Source organism: Marmota flaviventris, chromosome 19 (genome assembly GCF_047511675.1).
Source record: "Marmota flaviventris isolate mMarFla1 chromosome 19, mMarFla1.hap1, whole genome shotgun sequence".
In the NCBI taxonomy this organism is placed as follows: domain Eukaryota; kingdom Metazoa; phylum Chordata; class Mammalia; order Rodentia; family Sciuridae; genus Marmota; species Marmota flaviventris.
In genome coordinates this window covers 39,482,344-39,504,646 of record NC_092516.1, presented here as the reverse complement: position 1 = coordinate 39,504,646, position 22,303 = coordinate 39,482,344, and the positions used below count along the sequence as shown (strand labels likewise).

Here is a 22,303-nt window from a genome sequence, read left to right as displayed (position 1 = left end):
GGGAAATCAAACTATCTTTTCACAGCCATTGACTGCTCTTTTCCAGTCCCTGTGTACAGATGTGCCCAGAAAAATCAGAGGAACATGTCCTCATCCCTTCTTCCTGAGATCCTTCCGACAGCTCGGTTCTGTAGGGTGTGCGTGTGCGAGTGGTTAGTGTGTGCCTGTGCCTCCTTGTTATTGTGAGCCTGCCTGTAGTGCATGGTCAGAACTTTGCCACACAGTGTCCTGGCCCATCCCCCGGGTCCCTCACTTGGTCGGTCCCTCCCTAGACCCCAGTTGCCCATCTCAGCTCCCCCAAGGCCCTGCTGCTCTTTGATCATTAAGGGCTGGCTCCAAGGTGGCAAGCCTGGACAACTCCAAGTGGATGTCCAGCCTGCCCCTGCCAGTGTGGACTACACCTCGGGTACCCATGGGGTTCTGGAGTGTACTGCATCCCAGGCCACCCAGGTGCAGGTCCTATCTTTCTCCCGCCAGGGCTTGGACTTGGGGCTGGGGCAACACTGCTGGTCAGTGGCAGAGTGAAGATGTAACTGGGGCACTGTCTGTATTACAGCAGAAGTGGACCTGATGCTTCTCTGCAAGCGCTGTGCATACAGGGCAGGGAGAAGAGAGGGGCTCCGTAACAGTTCCCTGAAGCTTTGCACCACTGCTGACAGGGTTGTGTTCCTGGGAATGGGTGGGAGACGTCATGCAAAGGACTGAGATTCCAAAGGGCTTCCCAGAGGTGGTGGCCAGGGGAACAGCTTGAGAGCACAGAGGGAGGAAGGTGGGGAGGGAGAGCAGCCAGGGATATCAGAGGTACCAGGGAGGCCTCAGGCAGTCCACAGAGCTTTGCTGCCCAGCATGCAGCCACTAGACATTTAGATTTGACTTAATTTAAAAAAATAGAATTAAAAGCTGCCTCCTCAGGGCTCTAGACACTTTTTGAGCTCCCTATAGCCACGCGTGGCCCATGGCTGCAGTGCTGTATGGTAAAGAATGAATGACACTTGCATCACAGAGGGAAGGTTGACCAGCCAGCTGCTGAGGCCACCAAGCGCTTGCCTCCATGCCAGGCTATCCCCAGGGACTGAAGCCAGCTCTGCCCACCTAGCATATGAGTGTGGTCAGTGCCAGCATTTACCACCAAAATAATTCTGCCTTCCACAACAGAGTTAATGCCATGGCTAGGTTAGGGTTAGGGCTGGCACTGAGCACCGTGTCTGGGCTCAGACACTGCACACGTGAAGCTCCAAAAAACTCACAGGGTGGAAACCTCACTTCCGTCCATATCATTTCCAGTTAAAAGTGACGACAGTCTAGGAGAACTGTGTTCTGGGAACGGGCTTTCCTGGGAGCCAGGGCTTCCGGGTTGAATACAAGGGCTTGGTGTTCAGCCTCAAGGGCTCCCACAGAAGCTGCCACCACAGAGCCAAGGGCTGCAACCAGTGGACTGATGAGCCTGCTGTGACCTGTAGTGCTTTTTAAAAAAAAAATGAAATTTTAAATTAATTTCAAATCCAGGAGATTCCTTTGCCCAAGAGAAGTCTCATGCTGCTGCCACCAGTGCCCCAGGCCCTATGTGCCATCTCCTCCACTCTCTTGTCTCAGAAAATACACACTGATGGCCAGGACCCCCAGCCCAGCTGGTTAGAGGAAATGTGCTTTGTCCACAGTACGCTGTCTGCACTACGTTGCATGGAGACCTGGTGCAAGGCCATGGACATTCCCAGCCACAGTCCTCTCCAGCAAGTACTCATAGGTCGTGGGGAATGGTTAGTTCCTGGTGTGTCACCTCCTCCACTGGTTCCTAGAAAGGCTGATGAAGAAATCCATTATTGGGGCCAGTGATGTTCAGGGAACCATTAAGGACAGCTGTCATTGCTTCCCAAGAACAGCTGGGGAGGGGCCCAGCTAAAGTCTGGCCATCGCCTGCAGCCTGGACTGGATCCTCCCTGACCAGAAGCCACAGCTCACCACAATGGGTCTCCACCGGGCCTAGCTGTGTCGGGCAGCAACCTCAGCCAGCACTGGGGTGGGGAGCCGAGAGAGCCCTGGCTGAGCTCACCTGCACATCTGGAAGGAAGGACCCAGACCAGGGAAACTGAAGGATGGGCACATGACTGGGGCAGGGTGTGGGTCTCACTGCTGGGAGCATCCAAGCCTACCCAGAATGACAGTGCCAACTTGTGAAGGAAGTGGGACTGGAGCAGGTTGAGACCCAGGCCATGTTTTCCAGCACCCAAGAAGGCGGCCAGCACAGATCCTAAGCTGGAGTTCCCCAGCAGGATTGGCCTGAGACGTGTTTCCTGGACTATTGGTGGAGGCAGAGACACAGTGGACCCAGATTTCGTGACAACAACGTTGCTGCTCTCTGATGGGATTTTGAGCAACAATAGGTTAACATTTCCAAATTCTTAAAGTCAAACATTTGAAAGAGCCCTATGACTTGTCCCTGTCTCCCCACCGAGTTTGTTGAACACCCCAGAACCTGAGACACTGGGGATATTCAAAGTCTACAGAGCAATGGTGGCCTTCAAAGCAGCCCTGTGTGTGGTGACTTGATCAGGGAGAGTTTCGGTGCAGTTTACAGATGGAAACTTTCCTGCCCCTGTAGGGAGCACAGACGGCCTCACCTGTAGCAGGCTGAGTGCAGCCTGCACTGTGAGCAGCTCCAGAGAGGCAGCCTGGAGGGTGGCATGACCGGCACCGTGGACAGGGGACACAGACCTGTGTCTGGGCCTGGTTCTCCTGGTTAGAATCTGCTGTCCTCCTTGGATGCCAGCTGGTGGATTCCCTGATTGTCCTCCCTAAGCAGCCCTGGGAAGCCTGGGTCTCAACCACCCTCACCCTGTTCACTCCAGCCAGGCCCCTGGGCTTCTGAGAGGAAGGGCCCAGGCAGTGCTGGACCAGGAAGCCCAGCGTGCAGCTCCCCAGCCCTGAGCTCCTGCCAAGCCCCAAGACTGCTGTGCATGGGGTGAACAAGAGTGGGAAGTGGAATCCCAGACAGCACTGATGCCTCTAGCTGTGCCCACAAAGGAAGGATCTGCCCCTGTGACTCAGACCAGGGTTATGATTGCACGCGCGCACGTGCGCGCACACACACACACACACACTGAGCAAGCACCAGCCTCACTGAGTGACCAAACAGACAGACCAGTGGGACCCTCCAGAGGAGCTCTGGGCTGTCTGGGCTCTATCACTAGCACTACAGGTCCCTGCCCCTCTATGGCCCCATCATCTCCATCTATAAAGTGGGAGAGTTGTAATCCTGAGTTTCCTCTGTCACAGATATACCCTCCATGAGCAGCAAGGACCCAAGGGAGCCAGGTCTCTCATGGTAGCTACCCTCTAGCTCTTCCCTTGGCAGGGCACCCACCTGCCCATAACTCAGGGACACTGCACCTGGCTGCCTACTATGGCCAGGCAGGCCTTCAACAGGACAGTTGGCCACTTGGTACTAAGAAGCCAGGCTCAAAGTCAGAATGGATAGGCACTGGGCATGACATCTCATATCCTATCTGGCTGTTCCCTGAACTTAAGGGGAGAGACCCAGCACAATCTGTCCCTTGTCCAAGGCCACCCAAGCAGCAGTAAAGTCCGGAAACCAACCTCCAGCATGCCAGCAGGGAAGCCAGGGCTCCAGGGAGGAGCTGCTGGCCAGCATCCACTGCAGGTGAGGGGCCAGGACCCTGCCAGAGCAGCTGGTGGCCCAGCTTTGGGATATCACAGGTGGTGCCTTACTGCTCCAGTGTTTCTGTCTGCACACCAGCCAGGGAGGGCAGCAGGAATGATGTGGCTCCTCTTTGCTGGCACTGGGGAAAGTTTTATGAAGGATTTTCCTTTGGAACTGAGGCTGGGAAATGGCTGCATTTAAGGCTTTAAACCAAGACTTCTCAGGACTGCAGGTCAGTATGACATGCTGGGCAGAAAGTGGGCTCCACAGTCTGTGTAGGGCTGAGACCATGGGTCAGACACGCTGGCTACAGGCCTTTACAACGGGAATGCGCAAGGGGACTCCCAGGGGCCCTGTTTCCCAAACTTTAACTTCTCTGATTGAGGACCCCTGAGTGCTGGGACGTCCAGGCTGGACATTCCTTGAGACACACACGTGGACTTTTCCAAGAGAACTGCAAGCAAGAATGGAGGGCCCAAAGATAAGAACAGGAAACAGGAGGGCATTACAGCTCAACTTGGAAGCTGGACGGGGCAGTGGAGAAATTGAAACCCAGGCCCCAGTGCCATATGCCCCTGTGGACAGAAAACCACAAAGGGGACCTATGAAGGCTGCCCAGCCTCCCTTTTAGAGGTAACAGTGATCCAGGAGGGCACATCTTCAGGCAGACTGTCCCCCAACCTCAACCCAAGCCCACGCCCTGGAGAGGTGTGTGTCTGGTCCAATTCAGGGCCATCTCTCTGCAGCGGGGCCGCTCAGAGGCATTGCTTAAACAAGAAGCCATTTGGCAGGAGGTGGGCTCCCAGGGGAGCTGGTTTGGGGAGTACCAACCTCATGGTGCAATGCTCCTGTCTACCGGGGGGCAAGCGCTCCATCTGTCCACAGCTGCTCCTGAGTTACTAACCAGGGTTGGGAGGAGGTGCCCAGCCTCCCAGGCAGAATTTCCACCTGCAGCCCAGGCTGCAGAGGGTAGTGAAGCAGGTAGCAGCTAGGCAACGGTGAGGTCTAAGCACTCATTACCCTTAAGTATACGTATTTAATGGTAAGTTTGCATCATTTAATTTTCAACAGTGACTCTGTGACAACGGGTTAGCAAAATCATCAGACATTTAAATCAGCTCTGGAAAACTGACATAGTGTGTCCAGCATACAGCTAGGGGTTTTATCAGTGACAAACCCTTTCTGTTCTCCCCATTTTCTCCAGGCAAACCAGGGAGCAGGAGACGCCCCCCGACTTTTTTTATTTCTCTGACTACGAGCGGCACAATGCGGAGATCGCTGCCTTCCACCTGGACAGGTGAGCCCCCTCCTCCACAGAGCAGCCACCTCCACCTGCACAAGGGAGCCCCCTCCTCTGAGAGCCAGGCACCCATCAAGCATAATTACACAGGTCTGCTAGTGCCCGAGAAGGCACAGGCCTGGCCTCTGGGGTCCACAGTGTATTGTCACTGTCATTTCCTCGTGGCGATCTCTGCAGTCTGTGTTCAGAACACCCTACTAGAATTGGTTCTTTTAACTCTCATGATGCCTGGGGGGGCAGACCTTCACATCCCAATTCCACAGACCAGAAAACTGAGGCCCTGAGAGAAATACATGCCCAGAGATGGGCCCTTCCACTGTGGCTCATCACCTAGGCAGGTGCCTCCTGTGTGCCCAGCAAGGAGCATCCAGAGGAATGGTAGGTTTGGGGTCTCAGAGAACACAGGAAAAAGAAAAGCAGGAAAGAAGAGAGGAAGAAGCATTAGTGCCGTGAATTTTAATATGGCTAATCACAGGGTGGGACTTCTCTGAGGGAAAAAAAATCTACTTGAAGAAAGTGGTGCCCACAGCAAAACGAGTTGAGGCCTGGTCCCTGCTTCCTGAGGGGCAGCTCTGACCTGCAGGATGCAGCTCATTTTCAGGTTCCACCTGGCTACAGAGAGGTGGGGGCTACGCACAGGAGCCCCATGGGATGGTCAGTGTCTACCCTCGAGGGGCAGCCCACAGTCTGACCCTGGGGTCAGGTTCAAGGGATCTGGAGGTCAGAGAGCACCCATCAGGCAGCAGCAGAAAGGAACTTCTGCGTCTGGAGCCTCCTGGCTGCTCTGCAGGGCCTTAGGTGGACAGTAGTGTCATCCCCACCACCATCCCCAACCCCCGCAGCTGGCTGAATGCAGAGTCTGGGCCCCACCCCACACCCACAGACCAGGATCTGCATTTTAACAGAATCGGGTGATCCATGTATGATCACAAACCTTGTGTGGTGACTGCAGAAATCTCCAGAAGTTAGATTTCCAACCATTGCATTTTCCCAGAACAGCCCAGCCTGAGAGAAAGCCTTTCTATGGAAAGAACCATGGGGGCTCCCAAGCCATGAGGTTTCTCTCTAGAAAACATGGACCCCAGTCGACGTGCTTATAAGACAGGGAAGCAGAGCCCAGGATATGCCTGCCTGTGGGAGGTGGTGCATGCTGCCACACATAGCCAGCCGGACCCTGGGTCCCAGGTATGCCACCTGTTCCTCCACGCCCGGCCACTTCTGCAGAGGACACCTATGCAGCTATCACAAGTCCTGTGTCAGCAGGAAACACTTGCATCCGGCATCTCCATTTAATTAAGCAAGTGGCAATGCGTGCCGTGGAGCTCAGAAAGAGTTCCATTAAGAGTGGTTCATGTAATTTAATTTAGTTTTCAATTTAGCCCTAGAATGAGGGCATGTTTTAGTTATCCAGGTGCCTGGCAGGGCTGAGGCAAATGCACAAGGACTCGTCCTTCCAGGGTGTGTTCAGCCTGTTGCTGATGGTGCCAGGCAGAGCCACAGCCCAAAGCCGGATTTGAGCGAGGGCCAGGAGAGGCCTGGTTCATCAGCCTCTGCCTGGGCTGCCAGGAATGCACCACAGAGAGTGAAGACTTTTTTCCTCCGTCCTTCTCTTGCCAGGATCCTGGACTTCCGCAGAGTCCCTCCTGTGGCCGGCAGGATGGTCAACATGACCAAAGAAATTCGGGATGTCACTCGAGACAAGAAGCTGTGGAGGACTTTCTTTGTCTCTCCAGGTAGCTATGCACGGCCCATCATGGGGCTCCCAACAGGTGGCGCCCTTGGTAGCCTCTAGAGAGGGGTCATGCAAAGGCCACTCCTCTAGGCAGCTTTTGCTTGGAGAGGGCTGGGTGCCCCTAGCCCCTAGTCCATCTATTGATCCATCCACAAGGCTCCAGAAACCAGAGTTGGGGGTCTTCCTCACTCACGTGCCCTGTGCTAGGCAGGAGGGTTATTTTTACCTCTGTTCACTGTTGGGTTTAGAAGGCAAAGGAGCTCCCTCTCAGATATGCTTAGTCTCTCCTAGTGGCCTTGTCCTCCCTCCTCCCAGACACTCTCCAGCAACATCCACACCTGGAGACAGGCCAGCAGCCCCTTCCCTCAAGGAAGCAACTAGTGAGAGCAGAAGCTCCCCATATCTGTGCCCCTGGAGGTGTCACAGGTGCTGGACTCTTGGGTGCATCACAGAGATCCTCAGCTCATAGAAGCCCTGACACTTTGCTTGTGAACCCCAAGTGTGCACTGATCACACCCACTCACTCCTGAGCCCTGTTGCTCTAGACCTGGTGACTGGGGCTCCGCTGACCTCACTGTCTGAGCTCTTCCTTGCACTGGGCCCCTGCTGAGCTGCTTCCTACCAATTCTTCTGTGCCTGCTGAGCCCTGGGGAGCCCTCCCGCTTCCGCTCCATTCTTGAAGGTGCCCAGTGGTTCCAGCGATGCCAGCAAAGCGGAATGAAGTGGTGGGTGTGTGAACTAGGCCGGCTGGAGACGCTCACACCACAGGAGGGCCCCAGCCACATGCCCAGCTCCGTAATTTCGTGCACATAAATCCAATTAAGGGCTCGATTAGCTGTGTCCTAAGACTTGCTGGCACATAAAAGCCCGACCCCGAAAGCTCGTTTCCTGATCTGTCTCAGATCAATGTGCATGGCTGGGACCGACTCCTAACTGCATTGGTGAGCTTGTCAGAAGCGAGGCCGGGAATCCATATCCATACGTTAGCTGAGTTTGTTCTTGTCCTCCAGCACACATCTGCACGCTCATCTGGTCTCCTCCTCTCAGAGCCTCCTAATGAGAGAAAAATAGGACAGAAATCCCCAAAGGGCAGAGAAGAAGGCTCCCCACTCCCCCGGCCCTCTACCAGCCCCTCCTGACAGAATCAAAGGACCCAATGAGAGCCTGTGTGTTGGCAGGGTCTTTGGGGTGGGTTGTGCTTAAGCCGCCCCAGAGATGGGAGGGTGTCACTCACAGGCAGCTCTCTGTACATGGTGCTGTAAGAAGGGGCCTTCTCTTAGGATTTCCTACAGGGACCTAAGCTCTGGAGTCCCAGCCCCCTTCAGCCTCAGAGCGTGGCAGTTGACCCTGAGGTTGGCCATGAAGTTACTCCTCCATCAAGACACCAACACCACCACTGCCAGCCCCACCTCCTGCCCTACTGCCCACGGGGACACCACCCTGTGGTCCAGGCATGCACACCCTACAGAGACACCACACAGCCCTCTGGCCATGCACACCTGGGAGCTTTGCTACTGGGCAGATACCAGCAGCACTCAGACCTGTGAGTCTTCTTCATTGTTTGGTTTTTTTTTTCTTTATTTTGACTTTTGCAGTGACATTTTTCAAAGGTTCAAAATATTAAGAGAATAACACCCCCCAGGCTTCGGTGCCCACCACCAGGTGAGCAGTTACCAACATTCTTAGACCCAATGCCCTGCATTTCAGCAAGACCTCCTCCTAGGCTCTCAGTTCAGGACAAAGGATGACACAGGTTCAGGGGTAGAGAGGGAGGGGTCCAACTCCCCAGCACCTGATAAGCTGAGAATGGTCCTGGACTGAGGACACAGGTAGATAATGTCATGAGTCCTGCTGCCCAGGGGGTGCAGGCTCAGCCTCAGGGATGTGGGCAGAGGACAGCCCAGCACCCCACAGCACCGGACCCCAGCTGACAGTGCTAACAGCACTCCCATGGAGGGCTGCTCCTCCTGGTGGCATGGGCAGGTGGGACAAGTCCACTACATGGGGCAGGACTATGCTTTCTAGCTGTCACCCAGCAGTGCTGGGCCATCTTTGGGTGAGCAGGCAGGGAAGGTCTAGGTGACAGGCACAGCAGATAAAGGGCTAAGAGCAGTGCAGCTCCTCCCCAGCTCCAAAGACAGGCCTATGGGGTAGGTTGTCCTTGTCCTGCTTTTAGTTTTATTGAGGTGCGTTGGCCTATGGTGGTAGGTACAGAGCATTTAGCCAGCTAAGCTTGGAGGCACTCACTGAACGCCAATGCTGTGGCGCCCTCTACCATCAGCACAGGACCTCACGTCCTGGCCCGTGCAGGCCCCCTGAGCTGCCTTGCATGTCCCTGGGGCAGCCACCCCCTGTGGTGTGAAGCACCTGGAGGCTCAGTTCATATCTTTTGCTTCTGTTCCATCACCATTCTGACTCCAAGGTTCACCCAGTTATTTGCATCTCTGGAGATTGTTCCATCTGTGTGGAGGACTGTGCCTTGGGGAGATGTGTACATTCTGCTGGTCCATTCACCTGTCCACAGGCATCAGATGGACCTGCTTAAGTAACTTGCTCAAGACCAAGCAGAGAAGCTGGGGTCTGAGGATATAGGAAAGGGGAAGCAAGAGGTTTCCATGCTGGGCATGATTTCCCTGCTGATGGGTGGCAGGTGGGTGCAACAACCCAAATGGCTCCAAAGGACAAAGCCACCGAAGCTGCTAAAGCCACCCACTCCAGAATTTTCAGTACCAATGGATTTAGGTCATTATCTAAGAGAGAGGGACTGTGGAGTTTTGTTTGTTTGTTGTTTTTTTTTTAAAAAAAAAAAAAAAAAGGCTGAGCCACTTCTTAGCCTAAACAGATAAATCAAGACCTTACCACGTTCCTCTTTGGTTAGTGTTTGGTCCCCCTCCTGGCCCTCAGCAGGGAACTATCCATTCTGAGTCCCAGGAGCTCCCTACAGAGGCTGCTGGTGACACTGCTGAAATCCCGCCTTTAAAGGCCTCGCCAGGGCTGACGGGGACCAGGGACTCCACAGTAGACATCTGCCCTGGCTTTTTATTGGCTTTCAATGACATTTTCTGCCAGCTGCAGATTCACCCAGGATACTCCAGAAGCTCCCTGATGGCCCCAGGCCCCAGTGGCTCATTGCACCTGGACAATACGCTCTCGAACTCTGCGCCACTTCAGAGTGCAGCCCCCCGGGATCCCACCCACTCCCTCACCATGTGCTGCTCTCAGCGTGATTCTGCCCAGAGCCTTTGGGAACGTGTGGCTTCCTCTGCAGCAGCGGGGTCTGGGAGCCAGCCTTGACCGCATTTTAGAAAACAAAATCTGCTCAGAGTCATCAGCATCACTTCTGCTTTGCTTGCACTTCCCGGCCCAGCCGATGCCAAGATTGTCATCGCTGCTGCACTAGGAGCCAAGTCAACGGGAGACTTCAGTCTCCCGGGGCAGAGGACTGCCTCTGGGTTTGGACAAGAAAGAGAAGACCCCAGGTGGCCAGGAGGACAGCCAGGACAAGAGAGGCACAGTAGTGGCCCTCAAGTCCCAGGGTCACTGCAGGCAGGAAGCAGGCTACAGCCCTCAGTGAGCCCAGGCATGGTGGGGTCTGTGGAAGTCGCATTCAGAGAGGGCAGTTAAGTGCCTGATACCACACAGCTGTGGGCAGGGCCAGGTCAGAGCCCAACACTCTAAAGCTCCATATGCTCAAGGAACATGTTCCCTGGCCTTTTCTGTAAATTTCTGCAAGGTGGATGCTTCTGTGTGGCCTCCCCCATGCAGGATACAGGTCATGGGCAGCCCTCAAAGCCCCCAACTCCTTGGGGCTTCGCACAGCATAGAGATTTTACCCAGGATTAAATTGGCCCGTTTTCTTCCAGACTGGCCTGAGTTTGCCCAGATGGTCATCAAGACTGTCCACACAGTCCCATTCAAATACACACTGAGGAAGAATGGGGCTTCCAACATGGGTCTTCTGCCAGCAGCTAGAGGGTCATCCTTGTGATAGGCATGTCCACTGTCCTGTGCAATGTTGTGGTCTTCATTCCAGGATGGGTGGTCATGTCACCTCCTGCATGGTGACCCACATCCTCCTGAATCAACCTCCATCCCTCAGACAGGCCCATCCTGGACCTTGCACATGCAGGCCAGGACTCTCTGGGTTCATGAGGAGGGCTGTGTGCTCCCGGTCAGGACCAGGCCCTGGGAGCCCATGTCCACTGCACACTATTGGAGGGGCCCTAGCCTTCCCCTAGCTCTCTGTCTACTAGAGCTACTAAGTGAAAATTATGCCCACTTACCCCTCAACATGGGGCAGTCCTCTCTGCTGCATGGTCACCTTCTCTGGACTTCACATAGCTGCCTTATATGATCTTTCTCCCAGGCTGTGGGCACAGCTCGTCCCTCACACGCAGGTGAAGAGCTGAGCAGAGATGTGTGCTGCTTCACCCAGGTCATGCAACTGGAAGGAACCCTGACTTTCAGAGCCCAACCCCACCCTAGATGCCCTTTAGAGCTGGTGAGGAGGGATCCTTGCCCTCTTAAGGTGATACTGTCTAGAACTGGCTTAGGAGGACGTAGCTGTCCGCATGGTCAACTTTCATGGCACCCCGAAAATGGATTGACTTGTGTCAGCAGCCAGAGCTGTGCAGCTAGCTGATCCCCCAAGATGGACCTGTGGTAATTATCCAACTTTGTGCTGTGGTGGAGGCCAGGAAGGGGAGAGGCAGGGGGCAGCTCATGGGGAGACCAGCAGCTGGGACATCCTGTGTTCCTAGGGCTGCAGCTGTGCCAGCACTCTCCCCTCTCTCCATCCGCTCCCCTCTGACCCTCACTGGCCACTCTCCTGACCCTATGAGTGGGAAGGAACAGGGAGCAAGGCAGGGCCCCTCCTGCTCCACCAGAGGCTTCCTCCCTGTCTCCACAACCCGATGCCTTTGCAGGTTTCTCCACCAAACATGTCAGAGCATGAAAACACAGATTCACCCAGTAAACAAATACAAGCATAGAGTAGACCATCCATAGGCTATGATCAGCATGCGGCCATCCCAGTGCTCCCAGTAGGAATACCGCAAACCACGACAGCAAAGAGCTTGAAGTTTTTAAACTTTTAATTGAGGTATAATTCACATGCCATAAAACTCACCATTTCGAGGTGCATGATTCAGTGGTTTTAGTACACTCACTATATTGTGCAAACCCAGAATTTTTCCCCCACCCTAGAAAGACCCCAGAGCCTGCCCCAGCACTTGAGATGCCCCTGAGCCCATGCGTGTGGCCTCCCCTGCCTGGCTTCTCTCACTGGGCAAGATGTTGTCGTGGCTCTCAGCACTCTGTTCCCTTCCAAGGATGGATGATACTTGGTTGTGTGAAAATCCTATGTCTTGTTTAGCCGTTGGTCAGCTGGTGGCTTTGGGGCTGGGTTCCTGCTGTGAGCAGCGCTGCTGTGAGCACATTCAAGCAAAGGGTGGGAATATATTTCATCTTTCTTAGGTAGATGCCTGCAGGTGGAGCCGCTGGGTCACATGCTAGCTCCTGTTTAACAAGCACCTGTGCACATCACTGCCCCCAGCAGGGCCCTGTGGTTCCAGTGTTCCACATCCTCGCCAACCCTTGCAATGATCAAGACCATTCTCATTGGTGTGAGGTGCTTTCTCCTTGTGGATTGGATTTGCGTTTCTCTGATGACCACTGAGGAGCATCTTTTCATGAGCTCATTGGCCACTTGTATATCATCTGTGGAAAAAGATCCATTCAAGTTCTTTGCCCATGTATTCATTGGATTTTTTAAATTATTGAATCATACAAGTCCTTGACATACGCTAAGCACTACATCCCCATGAGCTTTGTGATTTGCAAAGATTCTCCAATTTTTGTGGGTTCTCTCTTTCTTCATGGTACAAATCATTCTGGGGACTACTGAACAGAGACTCTGGAGTTTCCATGGACTGCAGCCCCTAGATTCTGGGGCGAGGAGAAGCCAGACTCCAGGGCTGCGGGGCCTAGGAGCCCACTGCAGGGTTGACTCATGGCCTGGGGCTGGAGGTGATCACTGAGGCCAAGTGAGCTTGGGGGTGAGTCCTGTCCTTAAGAGCTCCAGGCAGAGCCCTGAAAGGCCAGGGGTGGCATGTGGGGACAGCTGTAGGTGATGGGGTCTGTCTCTCCCACCAGCCAACAACATCTGCTTCTACGGGGAGTGCTCCTACTACTGCTCCACAGAGCACGCACTGTGTGGGAGGCCAGACCAGATAGAGGGCTCCCTGGCAGCCTTCCTGCCCGACCTGTCCCTGGCCAAGAGGAAGACCTGGCGCAACCCCTGGCGACGCTCCTACCACAAGCGCAAGAAAGCAGAGTGAGTGCGGGGCTGGGCCCCGGGGACCTGGGATGACTTTGTCCACTCTGCAACTAGGACACCAGGCCTGGGAGGGCTTGGGGTTCTCATGACCATGGGACAGGAGGGGGGGCAGGGCCAGCCATGAATCCAACCCTGAGTAGCATGTATGATGCACAGTGGGCTAGGTGATTAGGAAGGGCCCTGACCTGAGATTTAGAAGCCCCCAAGGCACTGGCCTTACCACTGGGTCCTTCAAAACATGACTTAGTATTTTTGCTTGGCCCTTGCTTCCAATTCCTCTTGTTCCTTGTGCAGAAGAAACATGTCCTACTCTCTCAGCCAAGGTATCCTGATAAGTGCAATGTCCAGGCACTGTTTCTGAAACAGTGAATCTCCAAAACCATGGTACCCAGAGTTTGATAGTAGCTTCAAGCCTGGCAGGGGCCTCTACCTGGAGCATGATCCCCTCCCAGCCCCATAATCCTATTAATGCAACCTCATAGCCCACAGCCAAGGCATGGTCTCTCTGTAAATACTTGGCCCACATCCTAGGCCCTCTTTGTCCAGAGTGGCCCCACTGGCTTGTGCTGTTCTGAGCCCTGCAGCCCCCAGAATTTTCCCTCGGCCTCCCTATCCATGAAGGACTTCCCCTCACACTGGCTCTCCTGCAGGTGGGAAGTTGACCCCGACTACTGTGAGGAGGTGAAACAGACTCCGCCCTACGACAGCGGCCACCGCATCCTGGACATCATGGATATGACCATCTTTGATTTCCTCATGGGTATGTCCCGTGGGTTGTGCTGTCCACTGGGGATGTGGGGCCCAGGTCCACCTGTGCCAACCCAGAGCTCCCAGTGGACCAGCCTGGCACCATACTAGTTACGGTTCTGCGGGGTTGTGGCCCTGGAGGCCGTACTTGGGGTGGACAGGAGGTGCCTCTCTCAGCAGGCTGGAAGCCTCTGAGCACCTGTGCTTATCCCTGCAGGGAATATGGACCGCCACCACTACGAGACTTTCGAGAAGTTCGGAAATGAGACATTCATCATCCACCTGGACAACGGAAGAGGGTGGGTCCCCTCATGTCTAAGAGCCCAGCAGGCTGGCCACCTCTGCCCTGTGGGTGGCGTAGCCCAGAGCAGGAAAAAGCAGGCCTTGGTGAACAGGGGCGTCCCAAGACCCATCCCTGTGTGAAATACAGGCCTCCATTCCGAGGCAACAGGGTCCCCGTCACAGGGAGGGATGGCAGTTGGCCTTGACAGGTGCTGGGTTTATGACAGTAACCCTGGGAGGTGTGTCCCATTGTCCCCTTCTGTTGCCCCAGGAATATAGGCCCAGACAGGCTCTATCTGGGAGAGAGTGGCCCCCAGTTAGCAAGGCAGGAGGATATCCATTCCAAAAAGGCTGTGCAACCCACTAAGGACCTGATGGTTGTGCTTTCTCACGGCAGGTTTGGGAAATACGCGCACGACGAGCTTTCCATCCTGGTACCTCTACAGCAGTGCTGCAGGTAGGTCCCAGGCCGCCCCTGGAGGCGCAGGCCCAGATCTCCCCACTTCCCTGCATGACACAGGAGACAGGCGTCCATACCTGGTGGCAGCCCATAGCCATACCATGGCCATCAGCTCTCTGCCTACCCATCCACAACCCCAAGCTCCAGGGACCCCCACAAGGACCTATGCTGGCTCTTGTCACCCCAGCCCTGTGAAGCTGCCAAGCCCCAGAGCAGACACTAGCTTAGAACCAAGGACCCTGCACCCCAGCAGCAGCTACCAGACCGTCCCCCTGCCCCTCCCACAGTTGGAGACACGGGCTTACGGGGCAAAGTGGTTTGTGCTTCTCTCAGAAGACATCTCAGGATCCACCCACCCAGGTCCAGGCCAGTTGGGTGAGCTTGCCTGTGTCTGCCTTAGGGCCCAGGGTGCCTGCTCACATCCCTGCAAGGTGGGGCCCCGTCCACATGCAGGTGAGAGGCAGGGCCAGTGAGGTACCCATCTGGGATCTGTCTGTCTCTCCCTCTGCCTCTCTCTGCCTCTCTCCATCTCTCTCTCTGCCTTTGTCTCTCTCGGTCTCCATCTCTCACACTCTCTCAGCTTTCATCTCTCCCTCCAGGTCTCTTTCAGCCTCTCTTCCCCCGACCCCTCCCCTGGGGCCACCTGCCCCACCCCCAGCCCATGCTCACAGCCCCCTCTCCACAGGATCAGGAAGTCCACCTACCTGCGCCTGCAGCTGCTGGCTAAGGACGAGTACAAGCTGAGCCTGTTGATGGCTGAGTCTCTGCAGAGGGACAGGGTGGCACCCGTCCTGTTCCGGCTACACCTGGAGGCTCTGGACCGGCGGCTGCGCATCGTGCTGCAGGCCGTGCGTGATTGTGTGGAGAGAGACGGGCTACGCGGCGTGGTGGAGGACGACCTGGACCCTGGGCACAGAACCTCCACTGAGAGGTAGTGACCTGCACCACCCGCACTGCCCACCCAGGAGCATGGCTGCACACGCCACATCATGATTCCGTGAAGTCGTGGACAGGACAGGGTTGTCCCTGCAGTGACCTGCCGCCCAGTGGCACAGCCTCCTGAGGGGCTCCGACAGGACACTTCCATGCTTCTCCAAGACCCAGGACAGGCAGGATGTGCTGCCTGTGGCTGCAGTAGAGGCCTCCGGTCCTTTTTGTGGGAGAGGAAGTCTATTTCACTGTTTTATATTTACATAAGGTGCAATGTACCAAGGGAGGGACGTCCACACAGGCCATGGTCACCTCCAGCCCTGCCCGAGGGCTCTCTCCTGGTCCTGTGTGGCGCCTGCACTCTGCACCTTCTCTTTCTGCTCTTGCCTCCCACGCCTCCGCATTTAGAGGCTGGAGAGACCCTTTGGGGATGAAGGGGGTTCCCGGTGGATGTCAGGGCCTGCGTGTGGACAGATGGACACCCGAGTGTGAATGACCAGTTATTCCAGTATCCAGCAGTGGCCCTGCCCCTCCCCGTTGCAGCAGGCACCACGGCTTTGCTCTGGACAGTTGGTATGAACGTCACACGGGTCCTCAGGGGCCACAGCAGCAGGCCGACCTCCCCGGCATCTTTGTGGAGTAGTTTGCGATGTGGTAAAAGTGCAATAAAGATACGGCAAGCGTGTGTTTTCGGCCTCACTGGGGCCAGGCCCTCACACCCTGGTGCTCAGCTGCCCGCCCGTCAGTCCTCCCAGAAAGTAAGGCCTGGAGCCAGACATGACCAAGGCCCAGCGTACCCGATGCCCATGTGGCCCAAAGCCCACAGCCTGCTGCCGGGGAGCCGCCTGCCAAGCCCCGGGATAAACAGGCCGGGCGAGGCCTGCACTCCCGAAAGCAGGGGTGGGCACGAGGAGAGGGCAGGGCAGCTGCAGAGCCCTCTGAGGACTGGGTGGAGACCACTGAGGCCACAAGAGGCCCAGAGGGCCACATCCTGTCAGGCAGACACACCGTGTGTCCAGCAGGAACCACTCCAAAACAGGGGCAGCTGAGAGATGCCAGCCTCTTCCTACCACTGGCCCCAGAACCTGAGACCCACCAGGCCCAGCCTGCAGGGAAGGCCTAGCAAGTGGTGCCACCCCAGGGAGCAGGCCGACAAGCAGATGTGACCGAGACTCATCACAGACCCCCACACTTCCAGGTCATGAAAATCCAGAGGTCCTCCTCCTGCCAGGTGCTTCCTTGCCTGTCACCCTGCCGGCTACTCGCCTCCCTGCCCAGGGCAGTCTGTGCTGAGGGAGGCTCCCTGGGCCCTGGGCCCCGGGAGGCAGACTACCAGGTTGCTGCTTCTCCAAAGCCACATTGCACTGGTTTGAATCTTGTCATTTCTTTTTCTTTTTTTTTTTTTGAAAGAGAGAGAGAGAGAGAATTTTAATATTTATTTTTTAGTTCTCGGCAGACACAACATCTTTGTTTGTATGTGGTGCTGAGGATCGAACCCGGGCCGCATGCATGCCAGGCGAGCGCGCTACCGCTTGAGCCACATCCCCAGCCCCTGAATCTTGTCATTTCACAGGTGGGAAAGAGGCCCACAGAGGGGAAGACAAGCAGTAAGGCAGATGAGACTCCCAACACGGCAGAGCCAGAGCCAGAACCAGAAATCCCAAAAGCCCAGGAGGGGCACGAGGCCCCTGGACCCTGAGCGAGGCTGGGCTCAGATGTGGGCTTCACACAGCCAACCAGTAAATGGCCTCAGGCTGACAGATCTTTAAAGGAAATAGCAGGATGATAAAGGGGCCACAAAGCCTGCCTCCCATCCTGTCAGCACCAGTGTCCCCACAGCGTGGGCAGCTCCACCCCGCTAGCTTCCTCTCGGCCAGCCCACTTCTGGCCAGAACAACCAGTTCAGCCAAAGACGCATTCAAGTCCCCACCTCAGGCTACTGGGGACTGGGATACAGGCGTCAGCCACGAGCTGGAAGCCAGGCTGTCACCTGTCCTGGGTCACACACCCAGGAGTCACGGAACATCAGATCGGGAGAGGCTGTCACTAGGGCCCCCTCCCAAGTCCTCTATAGGTCCACAGGACAGTTGAGCTGTGATGCGAGAGGTCACAGGACAGCAGAGCAGCCAGAGGCACATGTGCTCAAGACCAAATGAGGCCAGTTGGTGGCCACACCAGGTCAGCCCAGCACAGAGCCTACAAGGCCTCAGGAAGTTAAGATGCTAGCGTTCTTGAGACAACGATGATATAACTGAATTAGCATTTCAAAAGATCTCAAGGGGCCAGGTGCAGTGGCACATGCCTGTAATCCCAGCAGCAGGAGGATCACGAGTTCAAAGCCAGCCTCAGCAATAGCAAGGGGCCAAGCAACTCAGGGAGACCCTGTCGCTAAATAAAATACAAAATAGGACTGGGGATGTGGCTCAGTGGTTGAGTGCCCCTGACTTCAATCCCCAACACAGAAAAAAAAAAAAAGATCTCAAGGGGTTGGGCTGATGGAGGTTGATCTCAGGGGCTTGAACCACTGTAGCCTTCTGTATGCTCGGTCTGCCCTGCCCACTGCAGGATGGCTCTGGGATGTCTGGGCTGGTCATTAAAAAAAAAATTATCATGAGGCACACCCTGGCCATCCTTGGCTGGGGCAAGGGGACAGCCTGAGAGTAGGGGAGAATAGCCAGGGAGGACGGTGTACAGAAGGAGCCCTGCCCAGCAGAACAAGCCGGTGTCCAGCAGGCAGGCTCCTTGCTGCTGACTGTGAGCCAACAGCAGGAATCCCCAGCCACCTCAGAGTCCTTCTGGAGAGCACAGAACAGAATGGACAGTTCAGTGACACCCAGAGACATGCACAAGACAGGGAAGAGTTTGGGTGCCAGAGAACGGGAAGGGCTCTTGGAGTGTTATGATAGGGAGAGACCGAACAGGAAGAAGAAACTGGAAGGCACAGGAGACAAAATCGCGGAAGTCCCCAGACAAAGAAGGGGGCCAGAGGTAGAAGCAGAAGGGTGAGCAATGTCACCAGAGGATGCCTAGGAGCTGCCTGCATGTGGCCTTCTCCAGGGCCATTCCAGGTCTGCTGGGTGATGGAATGATTCCTTCCAAGTGCCACCAGACAGCCTCATCCCCAGCACATCAGAGTGGCCATGAGGGTGGACAGACATGCTCAGCGAACATTTTGAGCACAGTACAAAGCTGGCACCAGAGGACGGGTCCTCCAAAAGCAGGACCTGATTCAGGAATGCAAAGAGGCAAAGGGTCAGAGTGACAATGATGGGGTCCCAGGAGACCCTGCTATCCTGGTGCCGTGGACAGATGGGACACCAGGGGCATGATGAACAGAAGGAAACACAACTCTGCTGGAGAGACACAGGAGCCCTCGGCAAGGTCAGCCAGGAAAGAGCACCTCCCACGCCCCAGGAAGCAGAGGCCACCCAAGAAAAGACCAGCAAGTCAGGCCACTCGCCACCCGCTGGGGGGATCTGCACAAGACCTTTCCAGCATGGAAAGTCGACAGACGTGGGGTGAAGCTGAGACAGTGCAGCCGAGGCCTGTCGTTTAGACACAGGAAGGCAAATCCCCAAACAGCAAAACACCCGGGAAACTTGCAGAAATGGATGTTCTCTGGGCTTGGCTGGGGGAGGGGACTGTCTTCGTGACTTCATCTAGGGTGTCATTAAAGACTTTGAACACTATGATCTATTGCTTTGGTACAAATTCAAACGAAACTCTGACTACACTGGGCAGAGGTAGAAAGGGTCAGCCCCGGCCCCGGTGCTGGTTGCCAAGTGTCCCCAGCAGCCCCCATCTCCTGTTCTCTCTGCTCCTCGCTGTTGCTCTCCCAGAAGAATCACTGTCCTGTTGAGCCATTTCACAGTTTTGCAAACTGAGGCACCAATAGGTAAAGTGGTTCCCTGGGTTCAGCACACAGTGAAAAACCCTACCTGCCCACCACCCAGAACCCTGTGCTCTCTCCAGTCCTCAAAATCAAGCCCCCAGGCCTCCAGGATGGCACAAACCTGCAATGCCAGGCAGCAAGTGAGCGTTGCTGAGGGAGCAAGACCTGCCTGGAGCCCAGGCCAAGAGAGGAGCAGCTTCAACAACCCCCCCCCCCCCCCCCCGGGGCAGGCCCGAGGTGCTTCCACAGATGGCCTTCCACCAGAGCCGCCTGAGAACAGAATGTGATAGAATTCAAGCAAGACTTTTAGAAAACGGGAGGGGACCTCCTCAGTAGATCTGGGCTTTATTTTGCAGTGTCTGGGAGTGAGCAGGGGGAGGCAGTGGCACAGAGGGCTCCTGCCCAGGGCTGGCCTCCCACCTCCTGGCAGAAGTCACAGGGCAGCTAGAGCAGTGGCTCCTTCTCCCCGAATTAAAATAAATAAATGCACAAACAAATACATACCTGAGGCTCGCTATGACCCCTGCCCTATGGCCAGAATGGGCCGTCAGACTGCTGGTCTACCAGCTCCCACCCCAGAAGTCTGGGGTGGGCACAGAACAAAGTACCAACTGCCCTTCAGGTGAGAGCAGAGGCTTCTGGGCCTCTGATAGGCAGAAGGGCTGCAGCCCTGGGTCCCTGCACCCATGTGCCTGCACTCCAGTCACCTCGAGGGCTAAAGAGCCCAGATCTCAGCATCCCCTACCCCCCATGCAATCCTTCACTGCTCCGGGGTCCCTCGCTGAGGCTCCTGGGCTCCCCTCAGGGTCTCATTTCCCCAGACAGCTGGAGCCTCACTTCCACCCACCTTGAAGAGACGCACCCTCCATACCTTGCCCATGCCCACCCAGTTCCTACGGAACCTCTCCCAAGTGCTGCCTTCAGGAGATTCCCAGGGAGATGAAAAGAGGAGGTAGGGGACACTTTGCTGTCCAGGTGGAGAGAGGGGAAATGGGGAGACTGATCCAGGCTGGACCACAGCAGAGCAGAACTCCAAGGCCTCCATTTCAGAAAAGCCTCATCCTGGTATGTGAGACCCGGCCTCCAAACAAGGAAGGTGCCTGAGGCCACAGAGCAGGCAGACAGACCCCAGCTGTACAAAAGCATCTTTTACTGGGACTTAGGGACAGAGGTATGGCCTGGCTCCCAAGCCAGGAGGACAGGTTTCTATACCCAGCCAGATAAAGCTGGATAAGGCCAACAGGAAGGTGGTGGCTTCTATCTAAATCTGTCCACCTGTCCAACCCAGGTGTCAGTGACAGTACACCACCCAGCTGACAGTATACCACCCAGCTGACCAGCTGATGGTGCTTTTTGTTGGTGCCGGGGATTGAACCCAGGGCCCTGTGCATGCAAGGCAAGCACTCTACCAACTGAGCTATATCCCCAGCCCACAGCTGACAGTGTTGAGACAGCACTCGGGGTCTCTGGTGGGCAGAATGTCTCCAGTCCTGGGTCCCTGCACCCATGTGGGGATCCCTGTGGGACAAGAGCCACTTCCTGCAAGGTGCCCCCTCTAAGAGGCAGCTGTTCCTGCCCTGAAGCTAGCTGGGAAATGAGAATGGAGCCCTGGAGAGGCCTGGAAAGGTGTAGGGTAGGTTATGTAGGAGATGGGACCAGGGGGGACTGTCCCCAGGCTTGGCCAGGTCAGGGCAACCCCGAGAGATTATCAAGGGGCTGGGGGTCAGCCAGCCTCCTCAAAAAACATCCATTACACCCTGCCTGCCCAGGGTCCCAGGACCTTCCTTACATGCCCACAACCACCAGGTGTCTCCCAAGGCCATGGGAGGCCAGGCCGAAGGCACCTCTCCCACCTGTTCCCCAGCACCATCTAGAGGAGGGCTGGAGACAAGCAAGAGCTGACCTCAGCAGGCACTGGCTGCTACCTCCAGCTTTGCCAGCCTCTCACCGCCAGGCCTACAGCCCTGGCCAGACCCTGCATTATCCCACAGGACCTAGAAAGGTCCTGACCCCCTCAATGCCTGTGAATAAATGTGTTCTCAAAGGCACAATGCTTAGTGAGTGCCAAGATGTTCTGAACACAACACATCAATGAAGTCTTGCAGACACTCTCCCTCGACACAAAAAGGAGTCGGAATACATCTGGAGGGCAGCGGAAGCTAACCTCTGGAAGCCTCCGAAGCCACCACCTCCCTGGCACCACAGGGCTTTTGCACAGCTGGGAGCTGCCTACCCTGCACCACCTCTTCACCTTGTTTATTCCCATTCAAAGCACCCCTCAAACTTCCTAGGCTGGGCCAGTCCCACCACGCCATGCACTCCCTCACACTCAGCTCTCAGCTTCATCTTGAGTGCATCTGTAATTACATGCCTGTAATCTTGAGATTCCTCAGACAGCATCCGCTGCCCTAGTGGACTGGAAGCTCCATGACACACGCACCACTCTGCTTTGTGGCATCCCCAGCCTGCAGGCTATAGCCCATACAGCGTAGGTCCCCTGTGAATATGCTGAAGGGCAACCCTGTGGGCCTGGTGCCTCCTGACCCTCAGGCTCACCTTCTGTCTCTGCACAGATTCCTGGGCCCCAGTGAGGCACAGAGGCACCAGCTTGGCCTGAGCCCTTGCAGTCTGGGGGGCCCACATGTTCTCATCCTGGAGCCCCATCGTTGACTGGCTCAGTTCCACACCCCCTGCAACCTCCCTGCTGGTATTGGAGGTGCTTATGTTCCTGGGTGGGTACTAGTCCCAGGAACACCGGGGAGCATGCAGGCCATAACTCCAGCCCCGTGCAGCCAGCTGACGCTGTCCAAAAACACGATGGCATTCTGTCTCTTTTCCAGGTCACAGTCGGTTTGCTTCTAAGCTTTCTGTGAAGTCTTAGGATGGGAAACACCTGTCTCCATCCACAGTGAAGCCTGGTTTCATTCTTAGGAGATGCTGTGCATCAGATAAAAAAAACTCAGGG

General features: G+C 55.7%; 1 protein-coding gene across 1 annotated transcript in view; it reads left to right on the top strand.

The window, feature by feature from the left end:
- Fam20c (FAM20C golgi associated secretory pathway kinase) overlaps positions 1-19,135 on the top strand; it is a 56,125-nt gene extending 36,990 nt beyond the window's left edge. The window contains exons 4-10 of the mRNA XM_027922781.3: positions 4,863-4,955; positions 6,576-6,691; positions 12,844-13,024; positions 13,678-13,787; positions 13,992-14,073; positions 14,454-14,513; positions 15,202-19,135. Of these exons, the coding sequence (XP_027778582.1) occupies positions 4,863-4,955; positions 6,576-6,691; positions 12,844-13,024; positions 13,678-13,787; positions 13,992-14,073; positions 14,454-14,513; positions 15,202-15,451 (892 nt within the window). The 3' untranslated portion in view covers positions 15,452-19,135. The remainder of the gene's footprint in view (positions 1-4,862; positions 4,956-6,575; positions 6,692-12,843; positions 13,025-13,677; positions 13,788-13,991; positions 14,074-14,453; positions 14,514-15,201) is intronic.
- Positions 19,136-22,303: the final 3,168 nt, after the last annotated feature.